Source organism: Pseudorasbora parva, chromosome 19 (genome assembly GCF_024679245.1).
Source record: "Pseudorasbora parva isolate DD20220531a chromosome 19, ASM2467924v1, whole genome shotgun sequence".
NCBI classification, from domain to species: Eukaryota; Metazoa; Chordata; class Actinopteri; order Cypriniformes; family Gobionidae; genus Pseudorasbora; species Pseudorasbora parva.
This window is the reverse complement of record NC_090190.1, coordinates 4471443-4490604: the sequence shown is the minus strand read 5'-3', so window position 1 is coordinate 4490604 and position 19162 is coordinate 4471443. Positions and strand designations below refer to the sequence as shown.

The following is a 19162-nucleotide window of genomic DNA, read 5'->3' as shown; positions in this document are numbered from 1 at the left end:
CTTACTGGAGCCGTATGGATTACTGTTATGATGGATGGATGCACTTTTTTAGCTTTCAAAATCAAAGTTACCATTCACTACCATTATTAAAGCTTGGAAGAACCAGGATATTTTTTAATAAAACTCTGGTTGTATTTGGCTAAAAGAAGAATAAAGTCATATACAGCTAGGATGACTTGAGGGTGAGTAAATTATGGGATCATTTGTATCATTATCATTGTATCAAATCATTTTTGGATGAACTATCCCTTTAAATGTACTAAATCTTTAGAGAAGTTCGGCATAAGTCATCAGTCTGATTAAAAATGACATTCTGATAACTAAATAAAATAGAGCCACTCACTCTTTGATAATTTTGATCAGCCCAATCTATAATTTTATGTAAAAAAAAATTAAAAAATGGAGAATTATTGAGAACTGTTCACAACAATATCATTAGGATGTGTGAATTTTCATTTTTAAGATGGAAATGGAAAGCTTATACATTGCTTTGTTGCTAAAGTCTACCAGCTTGCATCAAATCCTAATCCCACTAAAATTAATGTTTGAGCTGTTAATTGAAACCAACTTGCACTGATATACCTTAAAAATGTGTCAGTGCCATTGTTTTGTCACAAGATTCACATCAGTAATGTGTTTTTCTCAAATACTTTTATAAAAGTTAGACTCAAAGGAATCCTGGTTTGCGAATCCAGGCCTAACTATAAATTAGGCTACCTGTCAAATAAGCTACCTGTCAAACAGATTTAACCTATTGATGAGTGGAAAAAAACACTCTGCCCTTTAATTTAATCAACTCTGAACTGTAGACGTTTACAGTGCTACCAGGTTACAGCTGGAGCCAGAGCTCTGATCTCCGTTACCGGTGGGTTGCGTCATGCTGCGCCGGGGAGGTGATGCAAGAGCCCGACGCTGTGTGTTCACGTACGCCACGCCTCCTCCCCGTGCTGTTTCCTGCTTTCCAAACTACACTCCTACAGGCACAATGAAGTCCTAGAGCACAGACCCTCCGAGACTCTTTATCATCATTATTCTGTTCAAGATGAACACCTATATTCGCCCGATGAAGGTGAGCTTATTAAGCCGGTCTGACCGAGTCACTCTTATATCGTCCTGTCACACTTATAAAGTTTGTTGTCGAAGCTTTGTCTGAAAGGTAACGTTACGTTTTGGACGAACTATGTCAATCCCGTGAACCAATTAATTGTTCGTTTGAGTTAAACTAGTAAATCGGTCGAATTATTTATTTATTAATCGCACTGAATTGTTTTTGTTAATCGTGAATTGGTGACTCACTGAACCCAGAACCGTTTCTTTTGGACTCGATGGTGGTGTACCGTTTGACTGATGAGGCGAAAAGAAAGATAAATATTAAAATGTTTTAATAAATCTTACGTGAGATATGTTTAAGACATGCTTGTATGACAGTTTAGTCAAGAAAGAACCGAGTTCACTTTAATAAACCGCACGATGACTCAAAAGAACCACTAAATCGTTTGAATTAAGGGGATAGTTCACCCAAAAATGAATGAATGAAGGGTGTTTGTAACCAAGCAGATTTTAGAGAGCCATTGAATATAGTAGTTTCCCCCTCAGTATGTTGATCAATGGCTGCCGAGATATGGTTGGTTACAAATTCTTCCAAATATCTTCCTTTGTGTTCAGCAGAACAAAGAAATGTATACAGGTTTGGACATACATGTCAGAAGCGAAACAAAATGTAGATGGGTCCTCCCCCAGAATACTGGAGAAGATGCCATTTACATTACAGGCAAATAGCCAGCCTTGTTTATTAAACGTCTGGTTGGGCAAGACAAAATTACAGAAGACACCAAAAATGATTAACTGTGGCAATAGTGTAGGGGAAAGGCACATGGCAGAAACTTTTGACGCAAATCGACCCGAGGCTCGAATCCGCCTTTTGCCGAACTAACTCTACTCCCTTTTCCCATCACATATCAGATCAGAAAGGCATTTATTTTCAATAAAAATAAAGAATTTATTTGAAAAGTGGAAATAAAGCATCTAATATGTTAATAATATAGTGTTTATCAGTTTGGGATTAGAGAGTGGGTCCAATATCATTGGTCTTATAAAGTGGGTGGGTCTTTTTCAACGCCCATGGGTTTGGAACAACAATTTGAGCGTGATTCTTTTTTGGGTGAACTACACCTTTAATTGTTCGAATGAACCATTTTGCGCAAATGCCTCGCACCCATTTAGTCGTTAGTAAACAGTTATCAGCATATACTGGAGTGATAGCTTGGTGCCAGTTGCATGATAATGCACATTCATATCTTTCTGATAAAAGAAGGCTTATTATCCCAAAACATTGAACTAGACAACAGACAGCCTTGTATTTTCTATACCTCTATTGTCTTTCTTTTTCTCAGGAGGAAGCAGTTGATGCACCCCAGGTGTTGCCCTCAGGGCCCAGTGCCTTTATCCCAACTGAAGAGGTGCACGATGTTGTTTTTTAACATCCTTGTTTTTGTGTCTATAGTATTGGTCTTTACCTCCAGCAATTTCTGATCTGTTTCTTTAAATCAGGGTTTTCCAAACTGGGCTTTGAGAGGATATTGCATGGGTTTGTTGGGTTTATGACAAGCTAATCATTAATTAAACCATAAATTAGAATCAAAGTACACCAATCACACTTAAAAAATCAAATTTTTGATTTGTTTTTCTGCATGTCATGTGACCCATAACTGACATGAGAACCGAGATTATGCATTTCAATAAAATGATACTCTAAAAAGGGGTTTTTATGTAAAATATTTGCCAGTTTTTATAAAAAAAATATGAAATTTCTCTGAGCAACCTATATATCAGTGTCAGTGTTTCCTGTTTGCTGAATATCTGTATGTGTTAGATTCTGGAGGAAGGTGCCGCACAGGAAGTGATGTCAGAGGCTCTGTTGTCTGAGGGACGTGCCGATCATATCATCATGGCGATGGGGCTACATCCCACATACTTGGCCTGTTTCCTTCGTACCCAGCATGCATTGCTCCAGCTGGATGGCCCTCTGCCTTTGTCATGGAGACATTTCATAATCATCTTGGTGAGGGAGGAGGTTTATATTTTCGTTTGGTGCCTTTTAGATTGCAAGTGTGCACAAATGAGTATGTGTTTATAATATACACAACAGTAATTTTCTGTCTTTGCAGGCGTCTGCACGTCACCAGTGCTCATATTTAGTTCAGCACCACAGCTCTGCGTTTCTGCTTGCTGGTGGAGATGAGTCCTGGCTTAGAGGACTTGACCACGCACCGCCTAAAATACAGCACCTGCAGACTCTCAACAAACTGCTCGCACACAGACCCTGGCTCATCACGCAGGAGCATATACAGGTAAAATGCAGTGTCGTTTCGTTTCACGTCTCCGAATGTCCATGTTTGTTGTTTCACTATTGTAACAGCATAAAATTAGCCTAGAAATCTAGACGCACCCTAGCGGCAGCAAATCTAATCTGCTGAGTATCGTCTAGCAACTCTCAATAAACGTCTGAGCTGTAAAAACCAAACTCTGGTCAGGCCAATCACATCGTGTATAGAGTCGGTGGGCGGGGCTTAACATAATGATGGCTGGGTTGGGTTTGCAGCGCAATCGATCATCGGGCTCTGCTTCACCTTCGTTGCTCTGGTTGGTTGTAGTGTTATCCTATTGAGGCAGAGGGAGTTTGAAGGATTGAGCTCTCTCAATGGTGAGTTTCCAGACCAAACATCTTGATGTGGGTCTGGCTTGTTAGGCTAGCATAAAATAGTACTGATGTCGGAACCATCGTTCCTGTGAACGTGTCAAATCTGTCGTTGTTTTTGAAGACTTTTGCCCTCTGTTGGTAAAAAAAGCCTATATAATAATAATAGTTTTAACTGATCCTGCTAATAATGTAGCAACTACATCAATTATGGAGGGTAGAGATATTGAATATTTAATCGCTATAAAAACCAAGCTGTCATTAAAGCAGCAGCCACAAAATTAAAAAAAAAAAAAAAAAAAAAAAAAACAATCATAGGCTACATCAATCATCTTCACTAAACAACCGAACATGAAATAGAGAGCATTTTCTTATTTTTTTTCTTTCTAAAAGACACACACACACACACACACACACACACACACACACACACACACACACACACAATTTTAAAGCAAAATGAACAATCAAAAGTCTTTAGTACAAGATCTCCAGACCTGTACAGTTTCGTGTGCTTTCTCTGTTTTAAAACCCTCCAGCTGCCTCCGGTAATTTCTAAGGGACAAGCAGGTCAAAATTTTAAGTAGATAGTCAAGCAAACCTTTAAAAAAATCAAAAAGGTAACAAACAAAAAGGAGGTCCACCTATCTTAGGTCGCCCTATACATTTCTTTTCAGTAGATTAATTATGTAATAAGTAAATTATTTAGAACATAAAGGGTATATTAGAGTGACCGCATAATAAAAAGTGAATTTACTAATTTATACTAATTTATAGTATAACTGAAGTATATAGTAATTTATAGTATAACTATTTTGATTAATAAATGAAGGTATGGGTTAAAATAAATCTGTGAATCATCGATTCAATTAGTGAATCATTTATTTGATCGGTGAATGGATTCACTAAAAATGAAGGCAGTAAAGCTCTGTGCAAAATAATATCTGAAGAAAAATACAATACAATATGTTTTTTGTTTTTGTTTGCATTTTTTGCACAGTAAAATAAACCTGTAGCTGTAGTTTTATTTTGTTAGATAAATACCTTAACCAAGTTTAGAGTTTAGTTCTTCCCTTATATTTAAAATTAGGGCTGTGCGATATTGAAGAAAATGCGATATTCGATACGATTAGTGTGTAAAATCTATTTAAATGATTATTTTTTAACCATTTGTGTTTTACATTCTATAGGGGGAGGTAGTGTTTTAGCAAACATTTATGTCACAAATCGTTCACGTTTCGGTATGCGTGTGTGTGTCAGACAGCGCGAGACTGGAAGTTATTGTTTTTTGCAAATTATTGCATTTAAAGGTGAACTATGTAGTATTTTTGCAGTAAAATATCCAAAAACCACTAGGCCAGTGTTATATATTTTGTTCAGTTGAGTACCTACAATATCCCAGATGTTTCCAACTATTTGTAAATTGTGAGAAAATTGCTATTTTAACTAAGGACAGGGACGTTTCAGCATTGCATTTGAGGGAGTCGCCTGTCAATCGCGTCATATCTGCGCTTCCCTCGATTTCGGCTTTTATTTGGCAGGAGCGCTTTACTCTTAGCAGTGTGAACAAGTGAACGCACGGAGTAAAGTCATAACATCATTTTAAACACACTTAAATGTATCATATATGATAAACAGAGCTGCATTACCTCAAAATCATAACCGGAAGAGCGGATCAGTGCAGGCGCCCGGTGAATGTGTCTCGTCCCGTCATAATAAAAGTCCCGGTATTCGCGAGGCGGGTATTTGTTTAACAATCGCTCCAGCAGCCGTGCTCAGGTCCACAACACTCGGTCCTGCTCTGCTTCACTACAGTAACGTTAATAACCGCATGCATGAACGTGATTTCTGCCTGAGTCCTATTTCCCACTGGCTGTGATGTGAAGACCACATCTCCCAAGATGCTGCGCTCACACTTTGCGTCATCAAACTACACATTTGTTTTGAATAGGTGCCATCAAGTGGACGGAAAGTTGCAAAGTGCACCTTTAATAACTCTTATTAACATCAAGCAAGTCACATAAGTAGCAGTCATGTGCCCAGTCTATACTCTGCTCTATGCGTTGACCTAATACTTACACATTTCACAATGTTGAAGTAGCCTATTCAAATCATTAAGATATTGCATGCTGTTGCGATATACATATTGCAATATGTACATTTGCGATATTTCGATATTTGCACAGCCCTATTTAAAATATTTACAAAATATAAAATACTACTTGCTAAATTGTTCTAACTTGCAGGGTAATTAAAAACAAACTTTTGGCCACCACTGTACTCTTCTATATTCACAGGAGTTAGTTTGTCCGGGTGCCGAGGCGCGATGGTCCCTGGCTGAACTGATCCAGGCGGTTGTTTTGATGTGCCATGCCCACTCTCTGGCCTCGTTTGTCTGGGGTTGTGGCGTTCTCCCCGAGCCTGAGCAGTCAGAAGATCCAGCGCTCCGACCACGTTCGCCCACAGAGTCCTGTTGCTCCGCTCCAGACAACACCAGAAATCAGCAAGAGGTATTTAAATCATGACACATGCGTCACAAGTTAAAGATTTAGTGTGTTCGTTTTTTTAAGGAAATCTTTTTTAATGTGAATATGTGTGTGCAGTGGTCTGAGGCTGTGAATGAGGTTAAGCTGTTGATGGAGAAGATGATGAGGGTTCAGCAGCAGGGGGAAGAGTTTACTCAGGAAGAGCTGGTTACTCGCTTTGAAAGAGAAAGGACCGAGAGTTTGCTGGAACATACTGACGGTATGAACACGCACACAGATAATTCAATTCACAGTCTTCTGTTGTAGCTTATGCACATGAGAAGTTGAATAATTTTAGTACATCCCATAAATTTAACAGGTACCAATGCATTTTCCCCCTAAAGCCTTATTCGCACTGGACTAGTATGATCTCCTCTGGTGATTTGTAATAATTGCACAGAATGTCTGCGATTTTAATCCTGTGCGAATCGGCCATGTCTGTAATTTGTACAGTAAAAATTCCTGTGCGAATGCCCAACGCAAAACTCCGATGTGGGGGAGAAATTTCTAAATCACAGAGGTCCCTATAAGAGGGATAATACTAATCCTGTGCGAATAGTGCTTAAGATGATCATGTTTTAATGCTTTATTATGGATGCAACACACAAAAGCAGAAGTTTGCAGTATTTCCCCTCCTTCCTTTTTCTTCACTCTCTGATCGGTGTTTTCACAGTTCAACGCTCCGTTCTTCCCGATTGTGTCTCGCGGTTCGTTGTGGATGCAGATTTTACCTACCAGGATTTTAGTCCTCGAGGAGTGCAGGCGCCCCCCACCATGAGAGCTCAGGTTCAGTACTCGTGTGTATTCTCACACACAATATCAAAGATATACTACACAGAAGGCACTTTATCGCTGAAGTATACAATGTGACATAACTATACATAACTAACAATAATATGGTATTCATTTTTCTAATTAGCTCTTATTTTTAATGTTGTCTTTGTTGAAATTTAGTAGTTTTGTTTTGCTTTTTCTTATTAGCTTTTGTTTGTTTTGAAAATAAGAACCTAAACTGAAATTACATTTTTATTATTAATTCAGTTGTAGGTTTATAGTTTATTTTAAATTTGAGTAACTTTGTGCTTTTGCTTTATTTCAATTATTTTTATTTTTATTTAAAAACATCTATTTACTTCCAAATTAAACTGAAAATATAAAACCTTATGCTTAAATAAATTGAAGTAAATAGATTCAAACAAAATGTAAAAAAAGGACATAACAAAGTTACTAAAACTGAAAATATAAACCTAAAACTGAAATAATACACTAGTTTAAGATTTAGTCGTTTGTTTTTTTGAAAATATTTCTTTAATTTAGCTCTTATTAATTCAATATTGGGTTTATATTTTTAATTTTTTAATAAGCTTTAGGAACTTTATTTTGCACGTTTGCCTTTTTTATGATGTTTTGTTTGTTTTAAAATAAATTATATTTCTTTATTATTAATTATAATTTAACTTCTAATTATTATTTTTGCAATTTTAGTTTGATATGTTCAGTATAAATGTTAGTCACTTTGTTTTTACAGTACCTTTTTATGTTTTTGTTTTTAAAATAGAGCAATTTTTAATAAATTTTTATTTCAGTTTTAGTCCTTTTAGTACTTCAGCTTAAACTTGTTTATTTCAAGGCAACATTTCTCAATTTAATATTTTTTGTTTTAGTAAATAATAACTTGTGTGTGATTTTGTGCTTGCAGGACTATTCGTGGGAAGATCACGGCTTCTCTCTTATGAACAGGCTGTATGGGGAGATGGCACAGCTTCTGGATGAGAAGTTTCAGGTGGTGTGTGCGCTCACGTATCACACCATGGCCATGCACTCGCACGTGGACACTTCCACTCTCCGCAAGGCCATATGGAATTACATTCACTGTATTTTTGGAATAAGGTCAGTCATTTATGCATCATAGCTACGAAATAATCAACCTCAGAACATTCAGCCGTAGGGCCAGAAGTGAGTTAGGGTGACGTTTATATAAAGAGGAAAAATAGTCCTTGCCATAATCATATATAAGGACTGCATAATAATAATTTTGGTTGTTAAAGATGGTCTAATGTGAATGTGTGCATCTGCATGCCAATGTTTGCATACACAGGTACGACGACTACAATTATGGGGAGGTCAACCAGCTGTTGGAACGCAGTTTAAAAGTGTATGTGAAGACAGTGGCTTGTCACCCGGAGAAAACCACACCAAGAATGTACTTCTCCTTTTGGAGGCAGTTCCGGCACTCAGAAAAGGTACGTGTGACAAGAAGTGCAAGACTTCTAGTGGATGGCAGTGTCAAGTGTGTTCATAAAGTATCATTTTAATTTAAATATGTGACCCTGGAGCACAAAACCAGTCATGCGTCTCAGGTATATTTGTGGCAATAGCCAATAATGCATTCTATGGGTCAAAATTAAAGTTTTTTATTTTATGCCAAAAATCATTGTGATATTAAGTAAAGATCATGTTCCATGAAGATATTTTGTAAATTAACTACTTAAAATATATCAAAAATGTATTATTGTTAGTAATATGCATTGCTAAGGACTTCATTTTGACATTTTTAAAGGCGATTTTCTCAATATTTACATATTTTTTGCACCCTCAGATTCCAGATTTTGTTGGCTTTTTGCATTTTGGTGTGATGTGTTAGCGGCCTCTAGTGGTTTTCTTTAGGATTAAACTCTTTCTGATGGTTGTGTCAGACTGAAAACTCCTTTTAAAAATAAAATCAGATGGCCATTGAGTTTTTTTTTGGCTGGTGACTTTCTTTATTAATCATGTTATGGCACAAACTTCACATGTGTGTTTATTAGCTGATGTATGTTACTTAAATGTCTAATTTGTGTTGATCTCTTTATGCAGGTCCACGTGAACCTGTTACTGATGGAGGCCCGACTGCAGGCAGCTTTACTTTATGCTCTCAGAGCAATTACACGCTACATGACCTAATGCGCACAAGCTTTTCCAAAGAGCATTAAAACAAGGGATGACCTGTATTCACTCTTATGCTCTGATTGTAGCATGTGTTGACACACAAATTGCACGCAATCACACTTTAAAGCACAAAGGCTCAAGAGCTATTTTGTTTGATTTTCTCGTTTCGTATTTTTGGCTTCTATGGGCTGGTTGATCATTGCTACTGGATCGAATGTAGGAGGCAGCGAATTTTGCACACGTCTTATGAGTAAATTGCCTCATTGTGGTCTTTTTCTTATACTGTGAATGTGTCTTTGCCCTGCTGCAGTATTGTGTGTGTGTGTGTGTGTGTGTGTGTGTGTGTGTGTGTGTGTGTGTGTTTTGATGAATGTTTATGTAAGTTTGACACTAAGAACTGCCTATTTCTCTCTCAGATTGAGAGCTGATTTATAGTGGGCAAAACTGGATGAAAAAAAAATCACATTTTGTTGTTGGTGTTTGTTATTTGTGCATTTTTTTGTATAATAAAATATTTTACTATGACATTCCTGTTTTGATTAATGTGCTTGTATATGGCAAATTCCACAAATAATATTTAGCTTTATTAAGTTATAGAGACATGATTTTTTTTGTGTGAGAGGCTATACAAATGCTTGATAAACTATTATTTATCTAACATAAAATTAACAGAAAACATATTGACATATTATAACATTATTGGGATTTTTAATTGTATACAGTGACTTTTTTATTCAATGTTTTATAATTACACAAATTTCATATTTTTTAGACATTACCAACTTGCAAAAAATAACCAATAAAAACAGCTCGTAATTTTAGATTAAAGATAAAAAGGAAAAAAAGTTTTTTAAAGTGTTTTAGGTGATATTTTGTTCCCTAATTGTGGAAAGTTAATTTTAAAGGGATAGTTTACCCAAAAAAAAAAATCTGTCATTTACTCGCCCTAATATGGAGGGCCGTGTCTGCCACTAAACAAAAAATTAAGAGTAATTGCAACTTTTCATCCCTGAATTCTGACTGTTTTTCTCACAATTACGTGATATAAAGTCACAATTCTAACTTTTTTCTCAGTCAGAATTGTGACTTTATATCATGAAATTGCTAGTTTATATTTCAGAATTGACTTTATATCACACGTCTCAGAATTCTGACTTTATAACTCTCAAAATGTACTCTTTTATTTATTTTTTATTTAGGGAAACGGGCTTCCATACCCTTGAGTTGTTCCAGTTTTGTATGAATTTATTTCTTGAGCTGAACACAGAAGATATTTAGAAAAATATGGGTTGAAGGGCCCAATTTCCTTCCATAGTATGGAAACTGTTTGGTTACCAACATTATTCAAAGTATCTTCTATTGTGTTCAGCAGAAGAGAGACTCATACAGGGTAGGAACAACTTGAAGATGAGTAGCCTAACTAGCATTTAATTTTCAATAGGCCTAACTTTACTCATCTCTAACACCTTTTGTCCCCATTCGCTAAAGCCAGACAGAACTGCACTACCACGAAACAGACACTAGCCGTCGGTAACGGGCCAAGAAATATTTTTCCGGTTGCAAGTTAACTTAGCATTCAACAATATATTAACTGACAGTACTGTTTACAACACAACTACGATATCTGAATATTTAATCGCGTTTAATATCTTAACTGAGGTGAATTTCCAACGGTTTTCTCTCTCAGAACATAGCTTATAGTATAGCCTACTAGTAACTGCCATAAAACAGACTAAAATGTCACCGAGACAAGTCGACAATTTTCCGCCTTGTGTAGGTGTTAAGCCTCAGTAGTGTGTGAAGCATTTAGCAAACACATAATTTTCCGGAAATAATTTGACTATGTAGGATTATGTGCTGACTGAAAGGAGGGGGAGTCGCGTCGCGCAGAGAGCGCGCGGAATTCATCAGCCCTTCCGGACACCGCGCGACTCGAGCGAGCGCATCCGCGGCCGGCTGAACGCCGCACGGACTGTCTACACTTCACATGCTTTCGCTCTGATCCGCCTCTGTCACTGCCGCTGTGTTAGAGATTGATACAGGTAGGAATCAATAACTTCTCCTTACGCATGTTTACTTACTAACTATCTTTTGTTATTAAGAAATAGATTTATAATAAAGTATTTTTTTTTACTATTTTAAGTGTTCACATAAGAAGAATAAACCTATCTGGTGACAATTCGGGGGTGTTAACGAGCTTGTTTAGTGATGCATTGACTCTTTGGTTTTCATATAGGTAGACATTGCTAATAAAGTTCAAAAGTGCAATAGCTTTATATGGTGGAAGCTGTCAGTTCCCCTATGAGAGTCTGATGACTGCTCTAAGTGGAAGGCAAAGAGACACATTATGATGGTGAAACCGAGAGCTGGGATGATCTGAAACTTTTATATGAGTTGGATGAGGAAAGGAGGAATTTGGCAGCAGGTGCATTGAATTGATTGCATTGTTTATTCAACTTTGACTGTTTGCGTGAGGCAAACAATTTGTATCTGCTTTATCTGTGTGAATGAACTAAATCAGATGGAGAGCAAGATAAGGAGAAAGTTGCTGCTGTGTTGGTTTAGAGCTTCAGTCTCTGTGTAGTTACATGTAGACCAATGTGCTACACACACACACACACACACACACACACACACACACACACGGTGTGAGAGAAATATATATATCATTACACACACACACACACACACACACACACACACACACACACACACACACACACACACACACACATACGGTGTGAGAGAAAGATATATATCCTTACACACACACACACACACACACACACGGTGTGAGAGAAATATATATATCATTACACACACACACACACACACACACACATACGGTGTGAGAGAAAGATATATATCCTTACACACACACACACACACACACACACACACACACACACACACACACACACGGTGTGAGAGAAAGATATATATAATTACACACACACACACACATGGTGTGAGAGAAAGATATATATCATTACACACACACACACACATACGGTGTGAGAGAAAGATATATATCCTTACACACACACACACAAACACACACGGTGTGAGAGAAAGATATATATAATTACACACACACTCACACTCACACTCTCTCTCTCTCTCTCTCTCTCTCTCTCTCTCTCTCTCTCTCTCTCTCTCTCTCTCTCTCTCTCTCTCTCTCAAACACACACACACACACACACACACACACACACACACACAATCTCTGCTACCTAATTTGATCTTATCTTGGTCTTTTCTCACTGTGTGTGTGTTATACCGCTCCTGTAATTTCGATTCATTGGTTCATTTGTTGATATTGGTGTATGTCAAGGAATATATCAACCTTGTTTGGTGGTGTAAAGTGAAACGGAAAGAGAAAGACTGGACTGAAGATGGGAATCATGAGCGCTCTTGCTAAACTCGTTTCATAATCGACGAAACTGTCATTTAAAAGCATCATGTGTTTTGATTAAAATAAGTGGGTGGAAAACAGAATGGAATGTCTCTAGGACTAGATTAGGCCATTGGCTTCATCACTTCCTGTTCTGTACAAGGTCACTTCCTGGCTGCTCTCCCTTGGCGCTATGGGAGGAAGTGGGTGCGGCTGTCCGGTGAAATTGTCCAAAATGCAATATGGTAGAACTGACCAAGTCAAAGTCTCTGATATGCATTTCGACCTTTTGGTGAACAGCTCAGTACCGACATGTCATCTGTTGTGTTTGCGTAGGACGGTTGTTAGAATACGTTTATATTGTGTCCAAAGGTAAGTCTGAATGTCATTGACTCACTTGAAAGAAAATGGAAGACTTATTCACTTAAACTATAAAGAAGTGAGTGAGTTTTTACAGAGAAAAAGTGCAAGTGTTGTGTTTTCTTAAGGCACCTATAAGCTAAAATACTGGCTGTTCGTGAAATGCCTGTTTGTGGAATCTCACTATGGAGGAAATTGACATCATGTGGAAAAAGGAAGTGCCTGTGTTTGTGACACCTGACTTTCTGTTCCCAGGACATACTTTGCTATTGTCTTCTCTCTCTCTCTCTCTCTCTCTCTCTCTCTCTCTCTCTCTCTCTCTCTCTCTCTCTCTCTCTCTCTCTCTCTCTCTCTCTCTCTCTCTCTCTCTCTCTCTCTCTCTCTCTCTCTCTCTCTCTCTCTCTCTCTCTACTGTATTGGTTTGTCTAGTGGCTCAAATTTGTCTACATGCATGTTCATTGTTTATTTGTTCACTGAGTGTTTTCTTGAAAGTTTGTGTGTGTGTGTGTGAGAGAGGGTTGCAGTGTGACAACTTGTTTCCTGGTGTCCTATCATTCCAGTTCCACTCACACAAGACTTCCTGATGGAGGGGGGGAGGGAACTTCCTGTGTATGAGAAGTAGGGGATAAGGGAAGAGAATGAGCTGTAAGAAAAGGAATGGGGTACAACTAAAGCATTTTGTGGGATCAAGCTGCAGTGTTGCCCTGGGCCTGTCATCATGTAAGATATAGTGCACTTATTAGGCCTGGGAAAAGGGAGCCCACCCAATTAAAATGTTGTCCTGGGCCCATGAATTTTAGTAATGACTCTTTGATGTACAGTAGCAACTAACAGTGATATTGGGAGGAGATGTGTGTTTATAATATATATGCCGAATCATTCTGTTGCAATATTCTCCTGTTTAACACTGTGAAGCTGCTTTGAAACAATCGGCATTGTAAAAGCGCTAAATAAATAAAGGTGACTTGACTTGTAGTCAATGCTCTTCCCTGTAAGCTTTTTCTTTTTTTATGCATTTTTGTTGTTGTTTTTTTGCATAGCAAAAAGTTTTGATTAAAAAAATGTATAATATATAACAAAGATTTTTTAAAATTCTCACAGGGAAGAGCATTGACTACAAGCCAAGTCACCTTTATTTATTTAGCGCTTTTACAATGCCGATTGTTTCAAAGCAGCTTTAGAGTGTTAAACAGGAGAATATTGCAACAGAATGATTCGGCATGTGGACCAATTAAAGCAGATCAGTAATTTAGATGATATAGTTAATTTAGTTTAGTAATTCATTTTATTTGGTTAATTAGTTGAAAACTTAGAATGAAATGTTAGTGGCAAGAAACCAAATCTCCACCAGGACATGATGGAGATTAATAAACCATAGGAGAAACCAGGCTCAGTCGGGGGGGCAGTTCTCCTCTGGCCTATTGACAAACAGTGTATGATTATTATTCTGGCAACCTTACAGGTCAGAAATCATATTAGATCTGAATATTCGAAAGAACGCCGTCATCACGCTGGAGACGGATTTCTTGATGATGACGAGTTATTCATTTCTGTAATTCTCTTTTACTTTTTTTCATTCATAATTTCTTAATATGATAGTCAAAAATGATGTTTTCACAATTTGTCATGTTTTTTGATTGCGTTATTATCACAAATAAAACAAGCACAGCTACGCAATATGCTTACAAAAGCTTGTTTTTATAATATTTGAATAAAGGGTGAAAAATTTCCTAGAAACTCTCAAACTCATCATTTTAGGCCACTACTGTATATATACATATTACATGCATAAAGTATATATTTTGTCAAAAAATTTTTGTATGACATTCATATCATATGCGACAAGCAGTCTTGAAAGTGCATTAGTATTCAATTGATCCAGAGCTCTGGTCCCTATATTTCCTTCCCAGCAGACGTCCGGACAATACTTTTTTGGAACAGTTATACATTTTGAGTGCCTAGAAAAGCGTTATATAAATATAGTGAATTATTATTATTATTATTTCCATCGGGGCAGCAATAGTACTTTGTAAAGAAACAAATCTTAAACACTCAAAATATTCATCAAAGATGGGATTCTTGGGCCTTGAGAGTCAAAGCAGTGATGTCTAAGAATTTTTACCATAAACCAAAAAAGTAAATACTTCTCCCAACTGATTATGAATATTAAAAGAATAAATCAGATGTTTCATCATGCTTCTTTACATTTAGACAGATAGAGGGCCTTGAGACTGAGAAAACACTGGGGTTTACAAGAGCAGGGTTTACCTCTTAAGAAAAGTATAGACCATTTTTATATTTAGCAAAAAGTAATAAACAATGTGCATAATCCAATAATCAAAACTCTCATCATGAGCACAAAACAAAGCTATTTCATAGTTTCATGTCTTGTCTTTTCTTCCCTTGCCATCGCTAAATAATTTTCCAAATTATAACATTGTTTATTATGAAATGCTCTTAATATGCTGATTAATAATGCTAAATTTATGGGGAAAAGCAAAACGTCTAAAGGCACCAGATGTTAACTTGTCACAAACCTGGTTTAGTTAAACGGTCGGAATCATTTGTATGACGCTGACAGATACAAATAATTTTATTTTGCTGCATTCTTGTTTTAGCAAAAGTATATCTATTTTTTCTGCTCCCGTGTTTCTGCCAGTGTTGTCCAAATAACCGTGTGAACCGTGCAGCTCTTAAAAGGATCGTTTAAAAATGAACGTTGTTCTAAACTTGTATGAATTTCTTTCTTTGGCTGAACAGATATATAAATTGAGGAACTGACTTACATAGTATTTTTTTCCATGTGGAGGTCAATGGGTGCCGCCAACTGTTTGGTAACCGCCGTTCGTCTAAATATCTTGTGTATCTTATTGTGTTGAGCAGAAGAAAGAAACTCATACAGGTTTGGAACAATGTGAGGGTGAGTAAATGATGACAGAATTGAAATGTTTTTGTTCATCTATCCCTTTAATGTGGATAAAATCCCCATTAAAGCGATATCCCTCTAGATAAAAATATTAGAGGATGTATTGCTGAAAGATCATCATAAACCACCATGAGCGCTTGTAAGTGAACCGCTGTGTTATTTTAACGCACTGCTCACTTTAAACTTTATAGTAGAGATGGTAAAATGGCGCAATTATGTCCCTGGTCCCTGGCATACATTTGAATTGAATTGGTTTAGTATATACATTTCTTTCTTTGGAGGCAATACAAAGAGAAAGATACTCAGAAAAGAGGAAACAAATGAGTCAAAGTGTGAAGATGTGCACAATGCTGTTAAATTTGTCCCTTCGCCCATAGCAAAGAACACACACACATAGCAAAGCAAATAAAAATATTCTGGCCGAAAATTATTTTCTTGGACCACAGATAAACGGCCAGTATTAAAATGCTTATATATATTATCCAAAAACACTAAAAACTAAAATTGAATCTAGCCTAGGCATCACATTGTAATGATGTACAGTATGAAAATTGACATTTTGAAATCTGCAAAAGTTTGCATTTTACAGTGTTTTTTATTTTTTATTTTGGGCAAGTGAACATTTTTATACAATAAATAGCATATTTTTTTATCACTTTGTGCAGTAATCCACACATTCAATAACAAAAAACTTGCATATAATGTTGCAAGATTATTTTCCCATTTGGCCAAATTGGTGTTAAATTATTAGTGCTTAACTTTAAGGGTGTGTTTGATGATCTAAATGTAAAAATTGAGGAAATATCCTGTTTGACTGATATTAATAAATGAATGAATGTCATTGCTTCGTCATTTTTTCGTCTTGTGCTGTCCCTATTTGGATCGATTTCTCATCACAGTTATCTTATCCACTGAAAACTTCACAGGAGGGGTGTTTGTGACTGACGTGTGATCCAGTGTGTTGCAAGATGTCAGTGTGAACCAAATGAATTTCACCATTTACAGTGACCTCCTTTGTCTGGCCACAGATTCTTACCATCTTCCTTCATGCAGATATAATCTTAGTAATCTGTTGCACCTACATAAGGCATCTCACTCTATCTATATTCCAAAAAAGTGCTACAGCGCTCATCACACGACCTGAATACACGACACGGGTTTCGGTTGTGATCAGACTGGTCTTCGCTCTATTGGCAAACTAAATGGTCTTTTGCATTTGCTGTTGGTAAAGCCCTCAAACCCTCAAATGCGACTTCCTCTTATTGGCACAGCTGTGAATGCCACACTCTAAAAAATGCTGGGTTAAAAACAACCCAAGTTGGGTTGAAAATGCACAAACCCAACATTTGAGTTGTTTTAAGCAACATTTAACCCAACTGCTGGGTTAAAACAACTCAACCGTTGGGTAAAATCAACCCAATTGTTGGGTTAGTGCATTTTCAACCCAACTTGGGTTGTTTTTAACCCAGCATTTTTTAGAGTGCACCATTGGTGAAGATGTGTTTTTAGACTCATTTTGAGCTTGTCAGTGACAACCTCTGGGTGCTTTTATATTACTTGTTTTCATAACCTTCCATGTCGAAATGACTCCTATTCTTTGATCAGTGATATGCATTTCATTTCGTTTGTGCATTTATTGAAAATCATTTAGAAGAGTTTGGGCTGTCGAGCATTTAAAGGCCCTTGTATTCAGCTGTAGTTTACTCTTGTGCCAGAGAAACACGTTGTCATTACAGTGTGTTAGTTAACGCGTGATTGACGGTGCTAACTCTCTGTGTGCATGCGTACGTGTCAAACCACTTTTAGAAAAAAGTGTGGTCTCTGTGTTTTCTGCTGTAAAATATATTTAAACACTGAAAGTAGACTCATCTCGTCTCTTCTGTTAAAATGTGGATCGGCGAGCAAGAGGGGAGACGTGTGGCTTCCTCTTTATTTTCTCAACTGTTTGCTCAAACGGAGAGCAAAGTGAGACTTGAGACTGAAGTCTCTTCACTCTCAGAAATATGATGTGTCTCTGCTAGACGTTCAGAAGAGCTCTGTGCTCAGAAGAGGACAACAGAGCCGTATCACTCTTAGAAGAAAAGGTTCTATCGCCGCCACGTATTTGGAACCCTTAAACGGTTATATATAGAAGTTGAGTATACTCCAAAGGCCCTTTTATGCTAAAAGGGTTCTATAATGACAAGAGAGAACCCTTTTGGCACTTAAAAAGGGTTCTTTAACACTGCAAAAAAAATGAATTTCTTATCTTAGCAAAAACTCTCTTCATTTTGAGTTATTTTTCCCCAAAAAAAGGACAATTACTTTTGCTTGTCTGGTAAAGACTTCTTGTTTTAAGAATGTTTAGATGTTTGGACTAGAAACCAGACAAAAATACTAGGTAAGAAAAGCATTTTTTGCAGTGAACCTTTTAGGGGTTCCAAATACGTAGTGCTCATTGAACCTTTTAAGGTTCTCTATAGAACCTTTTCTTCTAAGAGTGGCAGGCCATTATAATCACAAGGTCTCAAATCTGAGCTATAGTTAGGAGGGTCGGGGGGCTTCCCCAAGAGGGAAATTTACACTCTTAGAAGAAAAGGATGTACATAGAATCTTAAAAGGTTCTATCAGCACTACGTATTTGGAACCTTAAAGGTTCTATATAGAACCCTTTTTAAGGGTTCAATCGAAAGAACCCTTCAGGCTTCTTTGTAACCAGGAAAAAGTTTCTGTATGGAACCTTTTAGGGGTTCCTTCATTATCATTTGTTTTGTCCTTTCCGGATTAAATATTTCATATTACTGATATTTAATATGACATTTCATAACATTTCACTGCATTATTCAGTATATTTAAATGCATTTAAAAAAAATTGTTTACTGTGCTTGATTAACTGAGACTTCTTACAGCTCTTGCAGGTTGTTGCCCTTGTTTGTTTCGTTCTATTGCTCTCCCCTTTTTGTAAGTCACTTTGGATAAAAACGTCTGCTAAATGATTAAATGTTAAATGATCACAAAAGTGTACATTTTAGGTTGAAGCTGCGACGCATATAGCAGAGAATAGACTGGGCACACGACTTGTGACTTGCTTGATGTTAAAAAGAGTTATTAAACGCAATAACTTGGGAAAAACAACAACTTGCAGTCTTGTGCTGTCTGACACACACACAAACACACACACACACACACCGAAATGTGCACAAGTCGCCTCTCTAAAAGCGTGTGATCCCTTCAGTTCAGTTTCGTGTCTGAAATAAAGGGATAGTTACCCAAAAATTATCCCCTAATTTAATTTGTGTAAGAAAAATATCCATATTATATATCCAAAACTTTCTAAAGTAAAATATTTACGG

At 37.0% G+C, this 19162-nt stretch overlaps 2 protein-coding genes across 7 annotated transcripts in view; both read left to right on the top strand.

Annotated features, from left to right (window-relative positions):
• The first annotated feature begins 872 nt into the window (after positions 1 to 872).
• sesn2 (sestrin 2) lies at positions 873 to 9675 on the top strand. The gene is made up of 10 exons (XM_067425392.1): positions 873 to 1069; positions 2394 to 2459; positions 2873 to 3061; positions 3168 to 3350; positions 5995 to 6207; positions 6301 to 6442; positions 6896 to 7008; positions 7922 to 8112; positions 8321 to 8465; positions 9079 to 9675. Exons 1-10 carry the CDS (start codon positions 1043 to 1045, stop codon positions 9163 to 9165), a joined length of 1356 nt encoding a protein of 451 aa, XP_067281493.1. The 5' UTR covers positions 873 to 1042; the 3' UTR covers positions 9166 to 9675.
• Positions 9676 to 10864: 1189 nt separating this feature from the next.
• The window catches only part of yrk (Yes-related kinase), a 34186-nt gene continuing 25888 nt past the window's right edge, over positions 10865 to 19162 (top strand). For 2 of the 6 annotated variants that reach the window (XM_067426663.1, XM_067426662.1), the window contains exon 1: positions 10874 to 11192. The gene's annotated coding sequence lies outside the window, so the exon portion shown is untranslated. Of the gene's footprint in view, positions 11193 to 19162 lie in introns of all 6 variants that reach the window. The other 4 variants (XM_067426661.1, XM_067426660.1, XM_067426665.1 and 1 more) reach the window with 3 other exon arrangements.